This window comes from Gopherus evgoodei, chromosome 4, assembly GCF_007399415.2.
Source record: "Gopherus evgoodei ecotype Sinaloan lineage chromosome 4, rGopEvg1_v1.p, whole genome shotgun sequence".
Lineage (NCBI taxonomy): Eukaryota > Metazoa > Chordata > Testudines > Testudinidae > Gopherus > Gopherus evgoodei.
In genome coordinates this window covers 21,938,334-21,964,547 of record NC_044325.1, presented here as the reverse complement: position 1 = coordinate 21,964,547, position 26,214 = coordinate 21,938,334, and the positions used below count along the sequence as shown (strand labels likewise).

Here is a 26,214-nt window from a genome sequence, read left to right as displayed (position 1 = left end):
AAAAGAGAAAAGATTAAGATCTGAAAAATTAGTCTCAGATAATAAATTTTAGAAAAAAGGAAAACAGAAACAAGTACTAGTTTACATGTACAGTTCAATTTTTGCATATACATTCTCTTCATTGCTGAGTAATCCTCTTCAAAACATTTATACAGATTATATTATTTACAATTTGTAAAAAAAAGGTGATAAAAACGTGGTTTTGAAAATTAATGAAGTTCCCTTTACCTGAGGTTTATACATTTAATGTGCCCTTACAAATTAACACACGTTCTGTCATACTGGTTAATGAGGTTTCCCAAAATCAAGTACAACACTAGTTGCAACACTAGGTTGGGGAGGTAAGTATTACTTTTGCTAAGCTACAGATATTGTGAAAAATGTCTCAGTTAATAGTTTACCTGTAGTTCTTGGTACAACTTTTTTAATTCTACAGCTGCAGGTCCTGTCATCTGTCCATTATAAGATTGGAATCCATTCAATTTCCCTTTCCTTAAGTCCTCCAATTGCTGAGTTAGCTGATCTACTTTTAACACTGCAGCTTGTAACTCCTGCTGCTTCTCCTGGAACATGGCACTGATATGCTCAATTTCAGTAGCTATAATTAACAAAAAACCACACCACACAACCAAATGAAATATCAGTACAACTGTCTTGTGTATTTTCATAGTTCTAAACATACAGCTATTGGAAACTGTAGTCCTACATACAGAAACGTTTCCATCAATTTAACATAGCATACAAACTTATGTTTATAACATGCTAACGTAATTTGCAAAAAGCTGAACATATTTACTAAAATCTATTATTTAATTTCTTAATTAATTCATTTGTGAAAGACCCTTTCAAAAAATAGAACAAATACTCAATTCAATATCCTGTTGCTATACTAATATTTGCAAGTTACAGTACAAAATATCATCAGTGAAATTTACAATGGAAAGAGATTTGAAAAATCCACATACACAGATTGCCATTCATGATCTTGCTGTAGTCCACTTGTCCTCTCATGGCACGTATTTTTTTCAGCTTTGACTCCTGGGTCTCCACCCGTTCTTTAATTTTTTGAAGCTTTTCACTCTCAGAAATAGACTGCTGCTGACGGCGTTCTTGCTGCTTCAGATAACGTAAACGTTGTTCCTGCCAAAACAAGGAGAACATGTAAATCTAACTTTAGAAGAATTTTTTTAATAGGTAGATAACAGCAAAACAACCAACAAAAGTTGACTTTAAAGAAACCCAAACTTCACTATCAACTTCGGATGGTTTTCCTGCCTATACATCTTTTCTAAATAAATAAATACAATCACATATGATAGTAAAATGTAATTAAAATGTATAACAATACTTCTAGAAAAACCTACTATAATTCGTGTCTATTCAAATTTGTCTTCAAAAAATAGAAACAGGGCACACTGCTTTTGAAACTACTAAGTCAAACATCAAATGTACACCAAAACCAATTTCAGACTAAACATTCATTCCAACACATCTGTGAAGCTTCCGCAAGCATTTGTTTCCTGCTGCTAGCAACACGCTTCCTGCTGTTGCAAAATCTCTTCCAACCCTCCATTACTCAATTCCCCAAAGGAAGCAAACAATGGTCAGTAGAGGATTTTAGACAGGCAAAGATAAGGAGATCTGCTGTAAGATAAAGTTCCAACTCTCTAAATGACAGCCCATGCACTGAGCAATAAGGGAAATGTTTCTTTTTTTCCAATATAATTTCTTCCAGAGAACTCCAAATACAGCAAACTCTGCTAGCTTGAATCCATTTAAATGTATTTCAGTCCTGTAGTCCAAGCATGCAATACATACTGTATATATTATATACCATCTATAACAGGGTCACAAAATGCTTCACAGAAATACAAAACTTTGAGCATATATTCATGTTTATATATTAGGAAGTGAGTCTAACACAAAGAGGTAACAACAACATACTAATCATTTTAAAGATGAATATAACTAAGGAGTCATACTAGTATTCCATGTCTACTGTTTATTAAGCTGTAGTGTCCTATATTGCCTGGATTTATAAGTATTTGTTAATGCAGCAGATTTCTCAGGCTCTTCCTTTTATTCAAAATGTTGTAGTGTATTTTTCTAAGTTCTTGAAAATTATATATGCATATGTTGAAGGAAATCTATATATAATTTTATCTATGAACAGCTTATTTAAGTCTCTAAATTGATGCATTTGTCTCTTTTCCACTCCTTCGTATTTTTACCTTAGCAACCAACATTTGCTGTTGGTTTTCAATCTGCTGCTGTTGTCTGGCAGCCATGTCTTGAAGTTCAGAGAGTGTGAGTTCTACACGTGGATTCCCAATCTGCAGAAAGCACAAAGCACTACGTTAAGATGATTATTTACACACATTGAATTTTGTGACATTAGAAACCAGAAATCAGTAGTCTAAGAACGTTTTTAAGTCCCAATCAGAATCTAAAATGTATTTTATTTTATTTTCTGTCTCTTAGCTTTGCCAGAGTTTTATGCATTTGGAGCACAGCTAAAAGCAACCAACAAAAGGATTATAAATGCCACAAATCAGATTTTCCAGAAACACAAGATCAGAATTTCACTATATGTAATGTACAGGTTTGTTTTCTGTTTCTAGCTTTCTGAATACCCTTGGTTCTATGGGGGTTTTGTTCTGTGTGTTATTTCTTGGACATGTACCAAATGTAACAAATACTTGATGTTCCTGGGTTTTTATTTTTTAGATGAGACTTTTTACTTAGTTATGGTAAACTATGTATTTTGTGAGCAAAAGCACATGCAGGAATTAATTTCTAATAATTATTATTCAAAGTATAGTCTCTTTAAAAATCTAAGAGTCTTTCAGGCTCTTAAGCCTGGGGGGAGAGGTGGGCTTGAGAGCACACCAAAGCACTGTCTTACACAGATATTTTTACAGCGCTGAGTCTGTGGACCAAGGCTGGGAGGCTCCGAGAGGCAGTGCAGACATGTCCGCAGAGGGGCAGCAAGAGAGGCACCCCATCCCTAATAACAGCTCCCATAGCAGAAGAGGAAGGATGGACCGCTATAAGAAGGAAGGCAGCAGGAGGCAAAAGATAGATAATACCATGGGAAGAGAACAGAATACAAGGCGGAAGAGAAAAGTTAACATGAAAAAGCAATGAAGTGGATGAAGAAGGGAAGCAAATATGGAAGACAAAAAATGAGGAGAAAACAATGCTGATACTCAAAGAAAGAGTAGACCAAAAGATAAGAGAAAAGAGAACAGAAAACAGTACACAAAAATGAAAATGGTACAATGCCAAAGAATGAGTAAGACAGAGAGACAAAAGGGAGGGAAAGACAGAGAGAGGGAAAATCTGTAATAGATACATCTTTTAGGTTTGACAATTATTTATTTTAAATGTGTTTATTTTTATTGAATTTCTATGGCAGATCTCCAGTTTCTGGCCTAAAGGTTGTCTCTCCCACCCTTTATTTAAACTGAGCAGGTTATATGTGGTGTTTTCATGAATCATCTCAGTGGTCCTCCTCAAAGAAATCCTAAAGACAATTCTGACTTTTGCCAATGCATATATAAGAAAGAATACACATGGGGCTCTTTTTGTTTTTAACTTGGCAGTGAAAGTAAAGATTTTCACACTTTAGACAGTCATGAAGATTCCTCATAAAGGATTACACACAAGATGGCCACCACAAGCTTTAAAGAGTTAAAATCCTATTTTCCTCCATAACAGCACATGAAAGCAGTTTTTCTCTAGTTGCAATAAATATTAATAAAATGAGAAAAGAACAAAAACTATAGGAAAGCTACCATTTTTTCATTACTATTACTGCTTAAGATCCATTTTTTGGCAGATTTAATAGAAATTAAATTGAGGCCAACAAATTACTGTGCAGTGTTTTAACAAATTTTGCATGTGAAAGGTAACAAAAACCTTCACAAAACCAAAGCCTAATATTTGGGCAATTTTAACACTTTGTTAATGAGGAGCAATTATTGAATATTATTTACAATTTGTAAGGCACTTTCAAGATATGAAATGCTAAGTATTGTTCTAACAGGAATCTAATATACTATTCAAATTATTTCAACCATCTCATAGTCTTTTATTTAAAAAAACCCAAGTCATTTCTACATACACACTCAGGCCTTCTACTCTGTGAAACATGTTCATAAAAAGAAATTTTTTAAAAGTGAGGAGTATAAAAAACAAAGTAAAAGTAAATTCCAAAAGTTGAAACTGCTCTCTCTCTCACACCAAATATCTGCTCTGCTACACTTAGATAAAATGAATGTTGCAATACCAGAAGTGCATGACATTCTTATCCAACAGAACATAGTATGCCAACACCTGAATAGCTGGAAGAATTGGTAGGAGAAAATACTGCAACTTCTGTTACAACTGGTTTGAAATTTAATGCAATCAGTGAAGTTTAATAATGAAATAGGCAGGCTATTGTGCTGGCATTGTAATCATTCTACATTCAGTGCAGCATTTGAGCTAATGCATAAGATTACATTATTAATAACAAAGTTAAAGGTACACCATATCCTACCCCATTACAAGCACTCCCAAAGAAAAATCAAAGGAAGTTAAAAAGCGCTTTGGAAGTGTTGTGAGATGAAACTCAAAACAATGCTTACACAAGGGAAGAGAGGTTTTAAGATTCATAGACAGGGCAAAGGAACAATCACAGAGAAATCTACGACAAACCCCAAATTTCCTGGCATCTGAGAGAAGAAGATCTAGTTCAGAGTCTCTGCTCTTTGGTCCTCCCAAGTTGCATTGCATTATAGTTCTGTAATGATCTGAGGTGCCAACCGATCCTTTGTCATACCAGTTTCTTAGCCCCAACCCCAAGAGAGGAAAATTCCTGCTCTGAAATCCGCCAGGTAACAGAGAAACAGGGCACTTGAGTAACTGACCTCCACCTCTGCTACACACTGCTCTGAAATCTACAGATCTCCAGTCTTTCTTTCCCTGCAGAGTGGTTTCTTTGAGGTCCAAGTAGTGGGGAATGTAAAGCAAAGATTTTGACAAGCTCACATTAAGGTGGGCTTTCTGCTTCTTTGTTGCCCTTCACAATATAGAATGAAAAGAAGCAAAGGTTCCCCTAGTCACAAGAACAGACTCTCATAAAACTAGTGTATATTCATATTGCAACAGGAATTGCTGCGGGGGAGGGGGAAATGACAAATAATGCATTTTAACATTTTTTATATATAACAATATCTTAACAATATCACTGTAACTTCATAGTCTTCCTGAAAGGTCATACTTTATGACACAGAATATCTAAATGTTTCTTTCAGGTGAGTATCCTTTTTATCCAATAGCACGCAGTAATAGCATAATAAAAAGTAATATGCACATAGTCATTTCCTATTGTCAAAGCACTGCACAAACACTTAGCTAACCCTTCAAAACATTCCTGTGAGTTAAGTATCCTTCCCATTTGACAGATGAGGAACAAACACAGAGGATAATTTACTTGCCCAATGCTATATACTAAGCAAGGATTAGAACTCAGGAAGGTTTCACATTTCACATTCTCATAACCAAACCAATTCCAGTGCACTACTCTGCCTCAATATCTGCTAATTATTTTGAATTTTGTGGGGGTGGTTTTGACTGAATTACATTTCATTTTTACGTCAAGCAAACCTAAATTATTTCCATTCAGGTTTTTATTTTATATCCAATTCAGATTGGAAAGAATTTTTATAGACATATTTTAATTTAGAATATAAGCTGTTTGTCATCACTTACCCTACAGTATATCAATGAATGTGCAAGTTTAAGTTTAACTATAAACTGAATATATAAAGTGTATATACTATTATATGCACTCACACACAAAATCAGCTCAGACGCATGAAAGCAGTTCAGTCACTAGGGAGATCCAAATTTGGAATATTTCCTTTTCAAGCTGCTAAGGCGTCAGTATGATATAAACCTGACTCACTTAAATTCCAGAGGGAATTCCACTCTGTGAACACCTCCTGCTGGTCATATTATAAAGCAGAATTAGAGTTCATATTGGAAATAGTAACCCATGTAATCCTACTCCTAGTAAATGTCAGCAACAATGAAAACTGTTTATAAAAGATGAACAGGTGATGAAGCGGATAGAGTATGGAACAGAGGCCTTAAAATCAAGGGGTATAAAAATACTTGCATAATGTCTAGATCAGATATGGAACACTTTGGTATTAATTTGATTTACCAAATGAGGGAAAATCCTAGGTATTAGTAGTTTGTACTAATTCTTTTAAGTAGCATGACTGTAACAGACATCTTTTCCACAGTATTTTCCTTTATAGGTCTCATACCTTCTCTAAGCTTGCTGCTTACTATTACGATTAAACGGCCAAGACATTTTACAGTGAGCTATATATTAAAGCAGGGCTCAAAATGAAAAAAGGAAAAACTTTTATAAGTTCCATCCACAAATCAGCATATGTTCACTTAAAGACACAAAGATAAGATACCAAAATGAAATGCTGCTCCTAGTATATTGTGCACATGTTGAAAATAACCACACGTGCTCTGTTGCGTTCCTTAGGCATGACTCCCTATAGGGCGCAGATACTCTCTGGGCTCATCTATCTTCTTGGGCTTGGATCCCTCAGTTGGGCTCAGGATATCCCTGATCTTTTTTGTGTTTGGTGGACTTCAGGCTTGGCTCCTGACTGGTAGGGTGCAGATGCTTCCCAGTTCTCCCTGCTTGATGGCTCCAAGGGTCAGAATTGGAAAAATAGGTGGTATTCTCCCATGCACCACAGACTTTATTCAAAATGAGACACCACTTGCACTAAACTATCCAGATCTGCAAAGTCCTTCCTTCTTGTATGCTTTGATCAGCAGTGAAAGTTGGCAATATTGACATTTAAATTATCATCCTTAAGCTTCAGACTGCTCCCTCTCTTCCCACCTAAGACATATGGCAACAATCTACATCTCTCAGAGCTATTGTTCAGAATGTCTGCAGACTCAGGAAAACATCGCTGCATCAGGTTATGTTTGTTCACATTTTCAAGATCACCATCCCAATAATAAGGCTAAACACTTGTTATTTTTCAAAATGAAAGCTCAGATCTTGGAGTACAAAATGACAATCTTTAAGAAAATAATTGGTTTTCAGAGCCACCACAAGCCATCCCAATTTGACTCCTGATAACTAAGAGCTCAGTGTGCTACTCTAGATCAGTACATTTTATGCATATCTGTTAAAATCTATTATTATGCTTAACACATGCCACAGCATATAGAACAGGAGAGCATGATAAATTCATACATTAGCCTCTCCTTATAGAAACCTCTGAGAATATTTGTATATAAACTAATTTTATAGTGCAAAAACATTTAACTTGCATACATAAAAGGTTTTCAAAAGCTATTTATATAATCTGGAAAAAAAAAAAAAAAACCAACAAGAAAACCCTGACAGCCTGCATTTTAGATACAAATCTTCTCTAAAACTTCTAAATGTTTATTTTACTGAAAATCATAATGGCTAAGTGCCTTTCACTATTAAAATAACTACACAGTGTTGAGCAGGAGGAGGAGGAGAAGGGGAGAGAGGAGATTTAAACCTGCACTTTCACTCGCTGCTGCCCTCTTTTCATCCACATGAGAAATGAAGTAAAGAAATCAAGCAAGATTCCTCTTCAGTTTCAAGTTAATTATTTTCAGAAAGATTGTAAAAACAAACATATGTTAGATGTCCCAAGTATAGTAGCATAGTCTTTGAAACATCAGGAAATTTAGCAAAAAGGCAAAAATTCCAAAATATTTTCTCTTGTCAAGATCTAGTTGAATAAATCAGTTTGTTTCAATCATTTTATCTTCACTGATGTAATTTATAATAATCTGCATTCAATTCAAGCAAAACTACTGAGAAAACAAGGGAAAGTTTGGAACAGTTTTTTAGTCAGTCCAAGTCCTTCTTCCGAAGTACTGTTGTGTTACAGTATAATGCAAAACAGCACAGTATGTATCCTTAATGAGATCATCATCCTTCCAATAAATTTCTTCTGCTTATACTAGTTATTACATGGCGTCACTCGCCTTTCACAACAAACCTGAACCTATCACATTTAAGCCATAAAACATCTCCCTATTCCTGCAGCAAGGAAAATCTACCTCCTCTGGGACTACACTTTTTACAACAACAAGAGCACTGCAAATATCTACTCCTCCAGATTCCACAAATTCACTTGCAATATAGTGATAAGTTCCAGGAGATGAGTCTGCTGAACTGTAACTTTCTTTACATTCATCACTTGGGAGTCTTACACTCTAAAATGAACTCCTAAATACACCACTACCCCGTTATAATGCCACCCGTTATAACACTAATTCGGATATAACGCAATAAAGCAGTGCTCTGGGGGGCGGGGCTGTGCACTCTGGAGGATCAAATCAAGTTCGATATAATGCGGTTTCACCTATAATGCGGTAAGATTTTTTGGCTCCCGAGGACAGTGTTATAGCAAAGTAGAGGTGTAAATGTTGTTGATTCAGTTATCAAACATTACAATTGTGTAATAAACTACCTCCCATAAACAAAAGCATTCACAAAGTACTTCCCGTCCATGCCCATGAATTGCTTACAGGTAGTAAACATTTTCAAAAAATGTTGCACCTGTTCTGCTCATCATATCATCTTGAAAGCTCATCTGACAAGAGCAATTTGCAACAAACAACAAGGCTTGAAGGGAGGAAGAATATCCCAGTGGTTGGGCACTGGCTTGGAATACGGAAGACGAAGATTCAGTTTCCTGTTCTGCCAGTTCCCTGTGTGACCGTAGGCAAGTCACTTAGCCTCTCTATACCTCAGTTGCCCATCTGTAGACAGGTTTCAGAGAAGTAGCCGTTTTAGTCTGTATCAGCAAAAACAATGAAGAGTCCTTGTGGCACCTTAGAGACTAACAGATTTATTTGGGCATAAGCTTTCATGGGCTAGAACCCACTTCTGCAGATGTATGAAGTGAAAAATACAGGAGCAGATATAAATACATGAAATGATGGGGGTTGCTTTACCAAGTGTGAGGTCAGTCTAACGACATAAATCAATTAACAACAGGATACCGAGGGAGGAAAAATTACTTTTGAAGCAAAACCTAAACTTAATTTTCCCAATACTAATTTCTCCCTACTGTTACTCACACCTTCTTGTTGACTGACTGTAATGGGCCACTCTCTTACCGCTTCAGAAGTTATTTTTCCTGGTGGCACTGGCAATGAGAACTGAAAGTCAGATTATAAACCAGTTTCTGTACTATTTTATTACTAAACCGTCTCAAGAAACGCTTTACCATTTAAACATTTTTATCACTTATAAAATATATATGTGATTAAATAATTATTTCCACATTTCAGTCTGTGTACTCTGAGGTCTAGTTTCTTGATCCTCTTGTTCATTCTCTTCTTCCTTTACGGCATGGTTTTGGGATAGACGTATCTCTCCTGTTGTCTATCCCCCCCACCCCCCGGCATGTGTCTCCCTATCTACCTAATTTGCTTATGAGTCATAATGAAATGGCTCATCTACAGGCAGCCCAGAAGACTGACAGAGGAAACATTGCATCTGAACTCACACAGAATATCTTTAACAAGCAGAGCATCTGTGTAATGCAGACAGACATTCTTAATCAACAAGGATACATCCCAGGAGCTTCCATCCAGCCCACTCCCAAAGACCATATCCTTCAAGTTAAAGTGAGTATCTCAGATGGCTATTAGTTGTAGTGCCAACCCAACTGTTCAAAAGTCATAAGAAAAGCCCACAAAATCGTGAGATTTAAAAAATACACTGCAGCGGGGAAGAAGCCTTCAGAGTTCAGTCAGGTCACATTTTCCAGATTTTCTCCATAACCACAAGGGCTAGAAACTTTCATAATAAAATAAAATAAAATAAAATAACCAGAGAATCTCAGGATTCCAGGAGCTGTTGCTTGAGGAAAATAGCAAATATTTTGCAACTCATAATAAAGTAACAACAACTGGCAACACGTGTTAACTGTTGTAGAGATATCCATTACAAACCCTTAACCAGTAGTTCCTGTCCACCCTATTCTCCCCCTCCCCAAGGACAGAAAGGAGATGAAGATACTGACACTGCTTCTTCCTTCTCCAGAGTTCTGCACCAGGCCAGTGGAGCCTCCAGTATCACCAGTCTCCTGAAATAGGTGGCTGTTGCCCAGAGCTCCACATGTTCTCTCACATGTTCTTGCCCCATGTGCTGCTTTCCTCTCCCTATCTGGTCTGCTGCCCCTAAGCCCAGTGCTGCCTGCCCCCATTCCCTCCTTTACGTTAGTACCTCATATCCCTTTGATGTGGTGCTGCTACCCCTCTACACCCACACCTAGCCCCAGGTCCCGGCTCTCTCTTCACTAGAGATGTCTTCTGGGATTGCCCCGAGGGCCTCTCCCTTCTCCTCCCATTGTCTTCAGGGAACCACTGTCTCCCCAATCCATAGACAACAGAATCTTCAGGGAAAGGGAAGTAGCCATTCCCAATACTAGCAATGCCCAGGCCTTCCAGCAGACTGACCTCTGCCAGCCATGAGGTAGCTCCACCTCCACTTAAGGCATTCCCTGCTAATAAGGGATTTTCTTCAACACATGCATAGGGAAACCCCTCCTACAGAGGTGGGGGTTCCCCTGGGCCAACAAAGTTCAGTCTGCCTACAAAGCTGAGCAGAGCCATGCCAGATGGAAGTATGGCCGTCTTTCTTCTCCCTGCTCACTAAATTCCTTGCTCTGTTTGATTAGACAGCAACCTCTCCCTTGTTAGCCTCCTCCAAAGACATGAGGGAAGATCTGGCAACAATCTGAAGACAGATGAATGGGAGAGGGGAGGCCATCAGAGCACCCTAGAAAAAAAAAACTGGTTAGCAATAAGGTTGGACTGCAGAAACCTACAGGAAACAGGATAGGAGCTTGTCCATCTGCTGCATCTAACAAAGGATGGCTACATTCCTCCAAAACAACCACGGAGGACAGGGAAAAGGAGGCGAAGCAGAGACCCATCAACCAAATATAGCTTTCCAATTCTATGCCTTAGTCCTGCTGCAAGCTAAGGTACCCTGGGGGCTGCTATGGACTTACCTAACTGGCTATGGTGCCCAAGAGACCCTAGCACAGTTGGGAATAGCCAGAGTGCAGCAAACTCTAGTCACCCTTTTCTTAATGCCAGGGGCAGCAGGAAGAAGGATGTAAGAATAGGTTACGTTGGTTATTATATCCGTTGAAATTTCCAAGTGGTTTCTGCTGTCTTTTTACTGGCTGAACAACACAAAGCAAGCATCACAGGGCAGAGCGTCTGCTCCAAATTACTAACTGGGGCCAGTTGGCCTTTTGAGGTAATGTTCGGCCCTCAGCCTGAAAAGCCTGGACACCACCGACTTAAAGACTTGATAATCCCCTCCCCACACCCAAAGTCTAATTAAACAGTTTAATCTTTTGTGACTTCCCTTGCCTGTATTTCACATAGGAAGTTGACCTTGTTATGGTATGGTACATTTTGGAAGCGTTGTGAACAGACCTATTCTTAACATTACAAAATGAGTATCTGGTTCTATTTTAACTAAAATAGAATGTTTGCAGATCTCTGTGCAGATGACATTATTTCCAGTCTAATGGTTTTATCCACAATTCTGCCTTGCATTTTTTAAATTAGGTCAGAAAATGCCAGCAGCAGAAATCCATTTAAAAATCCAATGATTAAAAATCCGGTGCCTTTTTTAGGCTCATGGAGATGAACAAGCTAATCAAACACAGACAAAACAAACAATTTCAGAAATTAAAAAACAAAGAACAACAAAGTTAACATAAGCTATCTGCAGACAATCATTAAGTATGATTGTGTAGTACAACCTTCAAGCTAACACAGATTTAATCTGGTACTTTTATTTAGACACCTACAATGGGACAGCATTCAATATTTTTGTGCATTAAATAATACTCAATTACTTTAAAATGCAAAATATTATACCAGCTGTATTGAGTTGCAATTTGCAGACGAATTTCACTTTTCCTGTATTTGTCAAAATCTCAATAGCTCTTCCTAAAAGGGAGTATTCTGTTAGCAACCCCTACTTCATGCTGACACAATTGTATCAGTCTACAAATAAAGATTTTAGGCTACTTTAAGTCTCAAACTTCAGAGCCAATCACTTATTAGTGTTTTCTCCAATGTTCAAAACTTTCAAGTGTAATAACTGCTTATTTTTCTCTGGCAAAGCAGACCAGCAGCTATCCTGGTATTAGTTTCAGAAAACAAACTAATTAAACAAAAACAGGAAACTGACTCCACGACTTGGTCCTGCCTCAGCTCAGGGGACTGGACTTCTTGAGGTCCCTACCAGCCCTACATTTCTATGATTCTATAACAATTTAAAAAGCTGCAAATGGATGTATTTACCTATTTTACAAATATATAGTGAGCATGTTAATATGTATTGTATAAAACAGGACTGCTTATAAACGATTTCTACAGTATAAGGAAAAAAGTAAATGAATTCCAAAGAAGCTTATAAAAGAACAGAAAAAACAAACTTTTTTTATTCAGCTACATATGCAAGTTGAAAATACCATAGTTTTTACTTGCAGCAGCAGAGATATATATATTTCCCCTTCTCATCCTCCTGACTAGAAACACATATCCATTAAAAATAATAATAATAATAATAATAAAAGCTTTTCATGTATAAGCATGGAGGTAACTTGCAGGAGACCAGTTATGTATAAAACTTTAAACTTGTTTATTGCACCAATCTTTTACTCAGAGTAATGATGAGTAATAGCCATGTCTCATTTAGCTTTCAAAGCAAACATGAGTTTCTTTAAAAATAAGCTTTTGGAACTTGATTTTCTGCGTATTAAAGAAGAAAAACATCTTATTTTGATACGCCAGTCCATTAGAGTTAAAAAAGCATTTCATTACAGGTCTCTTAAATAATATGGTTAGTATCAAATGTGTTTATGTTTCCCCTAAGTAACGGTTTCAAATGCTTTGTATTACAGTGGTGATGTCATACTGTTTACATGATAACAATACAACAAAATATTTCCCAAAGCAAGTACAAATGCACTGAAAAATAAGTAGATTGTATTTGAAAGCAATTTTATGATTAGTTTGACTTGTACTTCTCACAGACAATGCCTCACGTTTCCTTTTAAATAATTTACTTATGTTTTAAAATGACTACAGTTTTACAGCTTACAGTTAGCAGCTTGTGTGTTATCTGTATGCCAAACAATAACCTGTTTTTCAGAATTGCATTTTCAGTGCTAAAAACTATAGTTATTAAAACAAACTAGTTTGCATTCCAGTCATGTGACTTCAAAACCACAATAACTTAAATTCAAGTGAAAAAGTAATACAGTACTTTAACTGCTTGCAAAAGAAATTATTATTTAAGTTAAAACTAATAATTTTTGTAAAGTAATTTATTACCTGCTGGATACTTTCCCATGTAATTGTAAAAGAGCACATCTTTATTTTGCTGCATTGCCCATTAGCTGTAAACTCTTGCGTTCCTTCAACATGCTTCAACTCCATTTTTTCTGCTATTCTCTACCTACAGCAACCATGTTAATTAAGCCAAGTGAGCAAATGACCACAGAAATCCTACAAGATGAGCTCTTTCTCATGCCTTCATGGCTAGGTATAATCAATAACAAGTAAGGTTTTGTATCTTTTTCTACACTAAACAGAGGGACTTTTCCCCCTATCCTTTATCAATATGGAAAGCTGTCTCTCTGCATTCATCAGCAATCAGTGAACAGAAAAGGCTAGTGGATTTTGCCAGCAGTGAAAGACTTAATCATGGCAAGATCAAGCCAGCTGTCAACTGTAATCAGTTTGATGTATTGCACTTTTCCATAACCAATGGAAAATGTTGAGCAATATTCTTTTCTTTCACAGTTAGTTATAGGGTTAAACTGAAAATACTCAAATGCAGACAATTTTGATTTTAAGAGACAACAGAATGTTTGTTTCTTTTTTAGTGTTTTGTAATATTTACAAATCAGTGCAAAAGTCTGGGTGTCACAGGTTGTGAAAAGTCATTATCCCGCTGCCCTCTGCATCCCCGCAATATCTGTTGTTTAGAGTAACAGAGGATCATGTTGACTGAGGTGTACTGAAATCTGTATCTTTATTGTGAGAAACTTACTGTACAAGGCACAAAGTAAACATCTCATGCAAAAGGAACACGGTACAATTTTGTGGAAGTTGTCAATTCTACGCTTAGGGATTTTCTCCTCCAAACTTTTGTTTGTTCTTAAAATATGCATAAGATGAATGAATGAAACAGTCAGCGACACAGCATTCATACAATAACACAAGCCAAGAAGTTGCATCATACAAAAGACTCTATCAAGCTAAACCTAAACCCAAATGTTTTCAATTATTTAAATCAACTCAAGTACTTCCAACTCCTACGTAAACCCAAAACAAAACACTAAATCTCTTTACACATTGCTCATTCCCCAATTCTGTCCTTCAGCACAGCACACTTCTAACAATAGAGAAGATGAAAACATGAAAGGCTGTCAATGTTTTACAATATACACACACACACACACACACACACACACACACATACACACACCCTTTCCATTCTTTCAGGAAGGGAATTCAGGTATGAACCTGATTAGGCTTACACAAGAAAGAGGTCCAGCAAAATTGATCTCCATCAGGATATGGAAAAATCATGTATCCAATGCAACCACAATAAAATATATTTTCTGGCTGCATAGAGTCAGGCTTATATTTAGGCAAAGAAAGACCATCTGGGAGCTACAGCAAGATCCCCCATTGATACCATATGAAGATGGATAAAAAAAAAATTAGGTTTAATTCCCTCTCTCCTAAATTAGCCAAAAATAGACTCCATTTTACTGCTACTTGATATTAGGAAGATGGTCTGTGGAATAGAGATGGCAACAATTGGAACAGGAGGAGGCTGCATAGGCAGCAAAATGGAGGTTCTGCTGGTTGGAATAAAGTGCCTCCTAGAGTGTTGGGGGCAGGGGGAGAGATGCACTATACATAGGTGCCTTTTGATAAAGGAGGATATTGATATAATAGGCATCACAGAAGCCTGGTGGACTGAGAGCAATCAATGGGACACAATCATTCCAGGGTACAAAATATATCGGAAGGACAGAACAGGTCATGCAGGGGGGGAGTGGCACTATATGTGAAAGAAAATGTAGATTCAAATGAAGTAAAAATCTTAAGCGAATCCACATGTTCCATAGAATCGCTATGGATAGAAATTTTATGCTCTAATAAAAACATAACATTAGGGATCTATTATTGACCACCTGACCAGGACAGTAATAGTGATGATGAAATGCTGAGGGAAATCAGAGAGGCTATCAAAATTAAGAACCCAATAATAGTGGGGGATTTCAATTATCCCCATATTGACTGGGAACATTTCACTTCAGGACAAAATGCAGAGATAAAATTTCTCAATACTTTAAATGACTGTTTCATGGAGCAGCTGGTACGGGAACCCACAAGGGGAGAGGCAACTCTAGATTTAATCCTGAGTGGAGCGCAGGAGCTGGTCCAAGAGGTAACTATAGCAGGACCGCTTGGAAATAGTGACCATAATACAATAGCATTCAACATCCCTGTGGGGGGAAGAACACCTCAACAGTCCAACACTGTGGCATTTAATTTCAAAAGAAGAAACTATACAAAAATGAGGGGGTTAGTTAAACAAAAGTTAAAAGGTACAGTGACTGAAGTGAAATCCCTGCAAGTTGCATGGGCCCTTTTTAAGGGCACCGTAATAGAGGCCCAACTTCAATGTATACCCCAAATTAAGAAACACAGTAAAAGAACTAAAAAAGAGCCACTGTGGCTTGGCTTGACCATGTAAAAGAAGCAGTGAGAGATAAAAAGACTTCCTTTAAAAAGTGGAAGTCAAATCCTAGTGAGGCAAATAGAAAGGAGCATAAACACTGCCAGCTTAAGTGCACGAGTGTAATAAGAAAAGCCAAAGAGGAGTTTGAAGAACGGCTAGCCAAAAACTCCAAAGGTAATAACAAAATGTTTTTTAAGTATATCAGAAGCAGGAAGCCTGCTAAACAACCAGTGGGGCCCCTTGATGATCGAAATACAAAAGGTGTGCTTAAAGACGATAAAGTCATTGTGGAGAAACTAAATGGATTCTTTGCTTCAGTCTTCACGAGGATGAGTCTTCAGTCTTAATGAGGATGTTAGGGAGATTCCCAAACCTGAGCCAGCTTTTGTAGGTGACAAATCTGAGGAACTGTCACAGACTGAAGTGTCACTAGAGGAGGTTTTGGAATTAATTGATAAATTCAACATTAACAAGTCACCGGGACCAGATGGCATTCACCCAAGAGTTCTGAAAGAACTCAAACGTGAAGTTGCGGAACTATTAACTAAGGTTTGTAACCTGTCCTTTAAATCGGCTTCAGTACACAATGACTGGAAGTTAGCTAATGTAATGCCAATATTTAAAAAGGGCTCTAGAGGTGATCCCAGCAATTACAGACTGGTAAGTCTAATGTCGGTACCGGGCAAATTAGTCGAAACAATAGTTAAGAATAAAATTGTCAGACACATAGAAAAACAAACTGTTGAGCAATAGTCAACATGGTTTCTGTAAAGGGAAATCGTGTCTTACTAGAGTTCTTTGAAGGGGTCAACATACATGTGGACAAAGGGGATCCAGTGGACATAGTGTACTTAGATTTCCAGAAAGCCTTTGACAAGGTCCCTCACCAAAGGCTCTTACGTAAATTAAGCTGTCATGGGATAAAAGGGAAGGTCCTTTCATGGATTGAGAACTGGTTAAAAAACAGGGAACAAAGGGTAGGAATTAATGGTAAATTCTCAGAATGGAGAGAGCTAACTAGTGGTGTTCACCAAGGGCCAGTTCTAGAACCAATTCTATCAATTTATTGGAGAAAGGGGTAAACAGTGAGGTGGCAAAGTCTGCAGATGATACTAAACTACTCAAGATAGTTAAGACCAAAGCAGATTGTGAAGAACTTCAAAAAGATCTCACAAAACTAAGTGATTGGGCAACAAAATGGCAAATGAAATGTAATGTGGATAAATGTAAAGTAATGCACATTGGAAAAAATAACCCCAACTATACATACAATATGATGGGGGCTCCTTTAGTTACAACGAGTCAGGAAAAAGATCTTGGTGTCATCGTGGATAGTCCTCTGAAGATGTCCACGTAGTGCGCAGAGGCGGTCAAAAAAGCAAACAGGATGTTAGGAATCATTAAAAAGGGGATAGAGAATAAGACTGAGAATATATTATTGCCCTTATATAAATCCATGGTACGCCCACATCTCGAATACTGTGTACAGATGTGGGCTCCTCACCTCAAAAAAGATATTCTAGCACTAGAAAAGGTTCAGAAAAGGGCAACTAAAATGATTAGGGGTTTGGAGAGGGTCCCATATGAGGAAAGATTAAAGAGGCCAGGCCTCTTCAGCGTGGAAAAGGGGAGACTAAGGGGGGATATGATAGAGGTATATAAAATCATGAGTGATGTGGAGAAAGTGGATAAGGAAAAGTTATTTACTTATTCCCATAATACAAGAACTAGGGGGTCACCAAATGAAATTAATAGGTAGCAGGTTTAAAACAAATAAAAGGAAGTTCTTCTTCACACAGCGCACAGTCAACTTGTGGAACACCTTACCTGAGCAGGTTGTCAAGGCTAGGACTATAATAATGTTTAAAAGGGAACTGGATAAATTCATGGTGGCTAAGTCTATAAATAGCTATTAGCCAGGAAGGGTAAAGAATGGTGTCCCTAGCCTCTGTTCATCAGAGGATGGAGATGGATGGCAGGAGAGAGATCACCTGATCATTGCCTGTTAGGTTCACTCCCTTTGGGGCACCTGGCATTGGCCACTGTTGGTAGACAGATATTGGGCTAGATGGACCTTTGGTCTGACCCGGTACGGCCGTTCTTATGTTCTTAGGTTGAATTGACAGGGAAATAAAATTAATATGAGACAGTGAGTGTGTAATGAGCATGTCAGTGAAAGGAGCTGAGGTGGCCACTGTATATAAATTATGGGCCAAGGGAAAGATGAAAGGAGACACCAGTCAACAGATGGGAGGATGATTTTGGATGATGTCTTGGAAAGGAAGATTTTGCCGCTGATAACAGCCAGAGCCAAAGGATTATGTTGCTGACTGGAGCACTACAGCTCTTTGATCTGGGCAAGAAACTGGTACATAGTTGTAAGGGAATGCTGGAAAAGGGGTATTAAAGCAATATGATAACTCAGAAGCACTATGCCCCAACAAGGTCTTGATCACCAGGCATGGCATGTCTACTAATAGTGAGCTCACCTGACAAATCCTTCTGCCCATTTCAAAGTGGGACTAATTTGAGTTGCAAATATGCTTTAAAAACAAGGGATGTATAGATTATAAATTTCCAGGGCCAATGGTCCTAAACATGGATTCATTCAGTGGCTTAAAAAGAGCTCTGGAACTGAAGCAGCCTAGCAGGAGGCAGCACCAATAACCCAGTTTGTTCTCCTAAAACCAAAAGATCTCAAAAGGCATATGAAGAATCAGAATGGGCTCAAAGGCTCCTGGAACAGAAGGCTGTACAACTGAGATTTTTGGTTCTGAACTGACTCCTACTCTGATGGCAATGATGATTCTTTATCTTCTTCTTCTCAGGACCTAGACCTGAGGAAGGGTCCTTCTGATATGAATGCTTCCATGTTCCCTTTTTGCAGAAAGAAGAGAAGCCTCAACATATTGCCCAGACTGGACATCAATGGGACACCAGAACGAAGTGTCAGCTGGTCATCAGTACTCACTACTAACTTTATCAGAAGTGAGGCTGGAATTTTGGAAATGGCTTGGAGAAGTTTTTCAGCTGTGACAAAGAAGAGACCACCTCAGGATCCCAACTATAGTTGCGCTCTTGGAGTCCAGCACTAATACAGCTGACTTTACTATGATCTCCATATTCAGAGACCAAACTGGCATTAGGATTACCTCTCACTTTGGAGAGGACTGCTGACCTGTCTGCACCATGAGCAATTGACTCATGCTCCTGTGCAGAAGAGAAGGAATTCAAAGTAATTCCAAGCATCAGTGCAGTGACCTGTGCCACAAACGGCTCTAGCAGATTCCCCTTTCTCAGAGATGAGGGTTTTGTAGCTGAAGAGAACCCTTTTGTGGACCTGTAAAGAACCACAGCTAGTTTATTTCTGTTCCAAGGCCTGAGCCTAAAGTGCTTCCTGAATCTTTCCCAAAAAAGCTAAGAGAGTCTTCCAAGTTTGTTACCCTGAATTAAGAAACTACCCTTCATGAAAATCTCGAAGAGACTGGGAGTTCTAGTCAAGCAAGAATTCAAAAACCATTTTGGATGCACTAGAGTTGGTTTTCACATTGTAAGCTTGTAGCTTCCTAATTCTTATTTTTTCCTCAGGTTCTAATAGTTTGGTTAGTTTTTATGTTTTGTGAAGTATAGGGCATTTAGACCCAGGAAACTTAGGAGGCAGCCACTAAAAAAGAGGAAGTGGTCCTGGGGTTGCAGTTTGTGATCTGAGAAGAACCCAGGTTGCTAACTTGGTGCAAAGCCCAGGAGGAGAGCCTTGAAGTGTAGGAGAAACAAGATTCCTAGATCTCTCAGCCAGTGGGAAGGGATCCTGGGAAATTAAGTCTGAGTCACTCAGGTTCGTGAGCCATTCTGCAAAAGGAGGCAGTATAAAAAAACAACCTCTTTGCATTAGGGAAGAGGCACTAAGATGAAGTGCTGTCAGTCTCCACCAGAAAACAGGAAGAACTCAGTTTTGATGTCCAGATTTATGCACAGACTCTGCAAATCCCACAGTATTTTAAAAGTTTTAATTTCTTTATATGAATTTTTTATATGAGCTTGTTTGTTTGGATTTTGGACATTCCAGACTCTCCCCAGAAGTCTGGTGGCAGAATACGAAACCCTGGGGACAGCTTTTGTTTTGTTTGTTTTTAAAACAGGACTCCAGAAGTGTGACCTTCTTAGAAGGCCACCCTGTTATAACAGGTACCACCTCTAACACTGCATGGGGGAGTAAGAGTTTAACAATAGAAATATTTAATGTTGCATGTTTACATTAATTAAAGTTGATCGTAGTTCTGATTTGAAGAACTGGGTCTCTTCCTAAACCAAACTCTTTGCTCTTCAACTTTTCCCCTCCCTCCTAAGTTGTTTTTCTGCATACAGAAAGTACTACACAGATTTTCCATATCAGTTACTGTAGCCGCAAAGGCCCAGGCTTCTAAGAGAGAAAAGGACAGAGAGAAAAGGATTGCATAAATGGTTTCTGAAATATAGACTACTTAAGCTTTGAATCCCCAGCCTTATAAAAACCAACATATGGTGGGGGGAGCTCAGGGAGGGGGCGGAGAGGCACCAGTGGCAGAGCCTCGGCGCAAGTCAGGGCAGGACCTCAGGGAGAAAAGGCAGAGCGGGGTCAGGAAGAGCAGCAGCATGGGCAGGGCCATGGTGGAAGAGGATGAGTGGAAGCAGGGCTACAGCCCAAACACCCTTTTGGCAGCAGCACTCCAAAGGCGGCAGGCCAGTGCATCTCCATGGGGAGGTGTTTGGGGGGAGACAGCCTCCTCTGGCCTCTTATATTAGCCGCCCATGATAAGGCATGTTTTCTAATCCTTTAATCTCTCTTGTGGCTCTTCTCTGAACCTTCTCCAATTTATCAACAGCCTTTTAAAACTGTGGACATCAGAACTGGAGACAGTACTCTAGAAACAGTCACATCAGTGCCAAATACAGAAGTAAAATAATCTCTCTACTTCTACTCAAGATTCGTCTCTTTGGGCATCCAAGGATTTCATTTGCCCTTTTTGCCACAGGATTGCACTGGGAGCTCATGTTCAGCTGATTATCCACTCTTCCTAGAATAGTGTCCCCCATCCTATAAGTATGGCCTACATTCTTTGTTCCTAGATGTATACATTTACATTTAGCTGTATTAAAATGCTTGTTTACTTGTGTTCAGTTACCAAGTGAGCTAGTTCACTCTGAGGTCGGTGAAATGTGTTCCAAAATGCCCAGTGTGGTCACGAATAAGGAAATGGAGCAGGATTCCAGGGGTGCTCCTGGCAAGATTGGCTGGGAGAGTGATGACTGGCTCCCAGAGTCTGCTCTTCAGGATACATTGTAGGTACAGAGGTGGGAAAGGGAATGTAGTTGAATCCTAGTGGCGATATCCAATTGAGAAGACATGTCATCCCCTGTGTCCAACAGAGAAGCTAGGGGATGCCAGTACTGGCAGCCAAGTTGGCTACCTGGCCAGGAACATTTCCAATGCCTACTAGTTCAGATCGATTGCCTGTGCTACTTCTCCAGCCCACTCCTGCTTCCTGCTCTACCCCATACCTGTTTCCATGCTAGCCAACCCCTGCATCTGCTCCTGCCTTAGCCAGCCACCCAGCGATTCTGGCAGGAGGAAAGACCTCTGGCAGGTCTGGCAGGGCTTGCAGACTGGGTTTCAGGCATAACATACGGGGAGAAAAGACCGCAAGTGAGGGAAGGCTGAGGGCAGCAGCTCTAGCCATGGCCAGCAAAGGTTAGTGCAGAGGAGAGGGGGGCACAATGGCACAAAACTTGTCCAAAAGGAAGAAATAAGAAAGGAAATAAAATAAATAAGTAAAAGACAAAAAAGATGCACAAAGCAAAGGTAAGCTAATGGACACCACAGTATTTTGTACAGCTCCAAGAGACTGAGAAGGAACTGGAGCAGCAGTGTGTATGCCCCTCCCTACATACCCAGTGTGACAAGGATGTATTAGAAGCACGCAGGGAACCCATGGACAATGCTAATGAAACTCTCCAATTGAAGGCACATGGGCACAGGCATACAAAACATGGAGCACCCATAAGGACATATATTTGAAGATCTAAAATTTCACGTCTCATAATAGGCATTGACTGAAGCTCATTTCTAGTACTATCAGAATGAAACCTTATACATAAACATTTCTCCAGACTGATTACCTCTAGCCTATGCTCAGTCAATAGTTACACAATTTTTTAATTTTCCAAATTAGGTTTACAAAAAATCCTGATAAATGAGGAGAAAAAAGTATGCGTGGGTGGGAAGTAACATATATAGTGAACTATTATTTAGATTACTATTATATTTAGATTTAATTCCTATTTAAGATCTAAGATATCTTCTGGAAAGCTGTAGCTTAAGGAAATGCATTCTTTTATTTTTTTATGCTAGAAATAGTAACTATTTTTCTCCCTCCCACACCTTCACTAGTTTTAGAATCAGTCTGAAAAGATTACATATTTTTTTCAGACAGTAACTTCATTTGTTTATGCTATCATTTTAAGCAGGAACATTTCAACAAAATTATAGGTTACAGACCGATTGTTTTCATGATTATGTCGCTTCTAGTATTTTTGTTTTTAAATCCTGCTGCATATGAAGTCCTATCCTTAGGTTTAAATCATTTGATATATTTGCATGCATTAATGTAAAGCTATATAGCTGTACATATATTTAAAGATTTACATACTATTATGCTAAATCAACCTAAATTTCATTGTCATTTAAGAAGCCACAACAGAGCGTATCTCTTACAATAAGTTAAAGTGGCTCAGCAAACAATTTTTTTTTTAAATGATAAAATATTAGCCATTACAGCAGCAAAAAGCACCCTGGTAGACCAGGGTACAATTCTAAATTGTCTCACTTTCTGTCCATAAGCTCTCTCAGTTCCCAGAGTTTTCAGCATTCATGTATGGCCCTAGTCTTTAGTGTATTAGAGACTTGAGGGCTAACTTTAATGCAGCTAATGCTGCTGATTCTTCTTTAGAGCGGCAACCCTTTCATTCCTCTCACTACCAACAGAAGGATGAACTGGAAATTCCATAAGGAGAGATGATCTAGGAGATCTAGATTTAGTTCTAATGTTCCCCTCTGTCAAATCAAATACTAAGAATAGCTGCTTCTGTGCCTACATAAACTTAGAAGGGAAAAACTATTCTCCTATCTGAAAACTGACGAGTTCTCCCAGTCTGAAGCTACTGGGTTACTTATTCCATCCTCCTCACACTAAAGTATTTGAACCAACCTGATTGTCAGGATGTTGGTACAACCTACAATAACCCATTCACCAGATAGCAGTCAAAATTCAAAAACAAATTTTCGTTATCTACCTACTAAAAGATACTATCAATTCCCATTTGTATCTCCTGGTTGAGGTTTCCAGGCTAGGGAAGCTTAAAGGAATTTAACTTCCAGTTGGTAGGAAAATAGAGTTTCCTGTTTTGCTTGAGATCCTCCTAGACTGAAACTAATGTGATTTGCCTAGAAGGACTCCAAAACTCTTAAATCAGCCTCAAGTTCTGTCCCATGCTGCCCGGTAGCAGAAGTAGTTCTTCCCAGTATACATTCGAGAGAAAGCTTATTGAGCTTGTCTCCCTTCTCCAAACTAGGGGAGAGTTCTAGCATTAAGAAAAACAAAATAAACTGTAGCAAGACCTACTCTATAATCTATACGCTGCCTTCCTTTCCTCTTAGAGAAAGCTGCCATGTCAAAAAATTCTAAGTTAGGTTGAAGAGTGGGGATTTTTTTTAATGGGTGCCGCTTCTTAACAAATAGACTGTCTCAGGTGCCACTTCCAGTCCTACTCGTGTTATCACAACATCCCTGTACAACTGCAGTAATTGCCTACATGAGAAAAAGTATTTTTAAACTGTATTTAACCTTATCAACATTTTGTCCTTTTTGATATGTTAATCACACTAGCCTACTTCTCTTCTGTATTTCTTCTACCTTCCCCTCTCCCCCCCCAGCTTCCCTCCACCATGCTCTTTTGTGCTTGGCCCCTTTCTCCTCTCACCATGTATCTCCAACATGCATTTGACTCTCTTCCCACTTGAGCATACCTGGACACCTAGTCCTCTTCTTTCTGCTCCTCTCAAATAACTCCCCAACTACCTTTCCTCCTGGCAGACAGAAACTCTAGTCCCGCTGGTGGCTCATTTCCTCTCCTGTGTTACCAGTGGCCCCTAGTGGATTCAGGTATTATTACTCTTCCTCCCTGTTTTCAGACAATTTGCAATGAAGAGCTTAGATACCTATAGAAGCAGCTGGCACCATACGAGCAATCAGCTCTCCACAGACCACTGTTTTGAAACCACTAATATAAAGCAAGTGGACTACTAGGATATCAAAATCTTGACAAAACTGGCTCAAGTATATGAGTGAAGGGGAAAGAAGCTGCTACTCATTAGTGTGAATGTCATTCAGCAGTAGAATAAGGATTACTCCTTTCTGCTCTAAAATATTGGTTTTCAAACTTTGCTACCTGTAAGTCTCCCTTGAGCCAAGAAAAATCAAGGCTGTGTCCAATACTCATCCCTGTTCCAGAAGCTAGATCAATCATGAGTAGGGCCTTAGCAAATTCACAGTCCATTTTGGTCAATTTCATGGTCACAGGATTTTAAAAATCATAAATTTCATTATTTCAGCTATTTAAATGTGAAATTTCACAGTGTTGTAATTGTGCGGATCCTGACCCAAAAATAAGTTGGGGGGTGGTTTGCAAAGTTATTGTGGGGTGGGTTGCAGCACTTCTACCCTTACTGCTGCCGGCAGTGGCACTGTCTTCAGAACTGGGCAGCTGGAGAGTGGTGGCTGCTGGCTAGGAGCCCAGCGCTGAAGGCAGAGCCACCACCAGCAGCAGCACAGAAGGACAGCATGGTATGATATTGCCACCCTAACTTCTGTGCTGCTACTGGCAGGGCACTGCCTTCAGAGCTGGGCACCTGGCCAACAGTCACCACTCTCTGGCCACCCAGTTCTGAAGGCAACACAGAAGTAAGGTTGGCAATACTGCAACTCCCCTGCAACTCCTTTTTCCGTCAGGACCCCTAATTTGAGAAACACTGGTCTCATGAAATCTGTATGGTATAGAGTAAAAACACAAAAAACTACCAGATTTCATGGGAGGAGACAAGATATTACGGTCCGTAACGCTTTTTTCATGGCCGTGAATTTGGTAGGGCCCTGATGAGAGTGGCCCCTCTCAAAAATTTAGGAAGTGAGATTTTGAAAGACAAGATTATCTACCAGCCAAGCCAGCTATAAAGTAACATTCTGTTCATAACACAACTTAAGTCCTATGAGAGCCATACACCTTCTCAAATGGCAAATTTGGAAAAACTCATTATTACACTAATTAGGACTTCTTGGCTCTGCTTTGTCTTCGTCGTGTTCTCAAGACAGCTATTTTATACAATTTAACCTTTTGAAGGACAACCTTGATTTGAAAAAACAATGAGTCCGGTGGCATCTTAAAGACTAACAGATTTATTTGGGCATAAGCTTTCGTGGGTAAAAAAAACCACTTCTTCAGATGCAAGGAGTGAAAATTACAGATGCAGGCATTATGACATAATGACATATGAAGAGAAAGGAGTTACCTCACAAGTGGAGAACCAGTGTTGACAGGGCCAATTTGATCAGGGTGGATGAAGTCCACTCCCAACAGTTTTCACTCCATACATCTGAAGAAGTGGTTTTTAACCCACAAAAGCTTATGCCCAAATAAATCTGTTAGTCTTTTAAGGTGCCACCGGACTCCTTGTTGTTCTTGTGGATATAGACTTACACAGCCATCCCCTGATACCTGAAACCTTGATTTGTTCCATCTTCTCATAACAATGGCCACATCAACAAACTAAAATAACAGAAACAGCAGTGTTTTCCAATGTTGTTCATAATATTGGCAATAAGGCAAAAAGTCTTATCATATAATTAAAAATATTAATCTTCAGTTCAATTAGGAATACAATTTTCCACTGGGGAAACTGGAAATTTGGTATTTTACAGAGGAAAGGAAAACTGATCTTGAGAAGCTACCCTCTTTCCCATGCTCCAGGCAACGGGAAGAAATCTAGATGTATGAATCTCTTCTCCATAGGAATGAGGAGAAGTCATGTCATGAGAACAGTGCAATTCCTTCCTCCAAGGGGGAAAAGTTGGTAAGATTGGAAACAAAAGCCAGGCCATGACAACCTCTACTCAGTCTCTGGTACCTACGAAGAACCTGGCAATAAATGCTACCTCACATAGACCTTGTTTCATTCTTATGGATGATAAATATTGCTTTTATAGCAATGTATGTTTAACCTTTTGAGGAGACTTGCTCTACCA

The 26,214-nt window shown here is 38.9% G+C and overlaps 1 protein-coding gene across 7 annotated transcripts in view; it reads right to left on the bottom strand.

Moving 5' to 3' along the window:
• The window catches only part of PPP1R13B (protein phosphatase 1 regulatory subunit 13B), a 131,066-nt gene that overhangs the window by 27,630 nt on the left and 77,222 nt on the right, over positions 1-26,214 (bottom strand). For 6 of the 7 annotated variants that reach the window (XM_030558645.1, XM_030558642.1, XM_030558647.1 and 3 more), the window contains 3 exons: positions 2,232-2,333; positions 966-1,140; positions 402-598 (listed from right to left, as the gene is read on the bottom strand). In XM_030558645.1, coding sequence (XP_030414505.1) covers positions 402-598; positions 966-1,140; positions 2,232-2,333 — 474 coding nt within the window. Of the gene's footprint in view, positions 1-401; positions 599-965; positions 1,141-2,231; positions 2,334-23,942; positions 23,964-26,214 lie in introns of those variants that run through there. The other variant, XM_030558649.1, reaches the window with a different exon arrangement.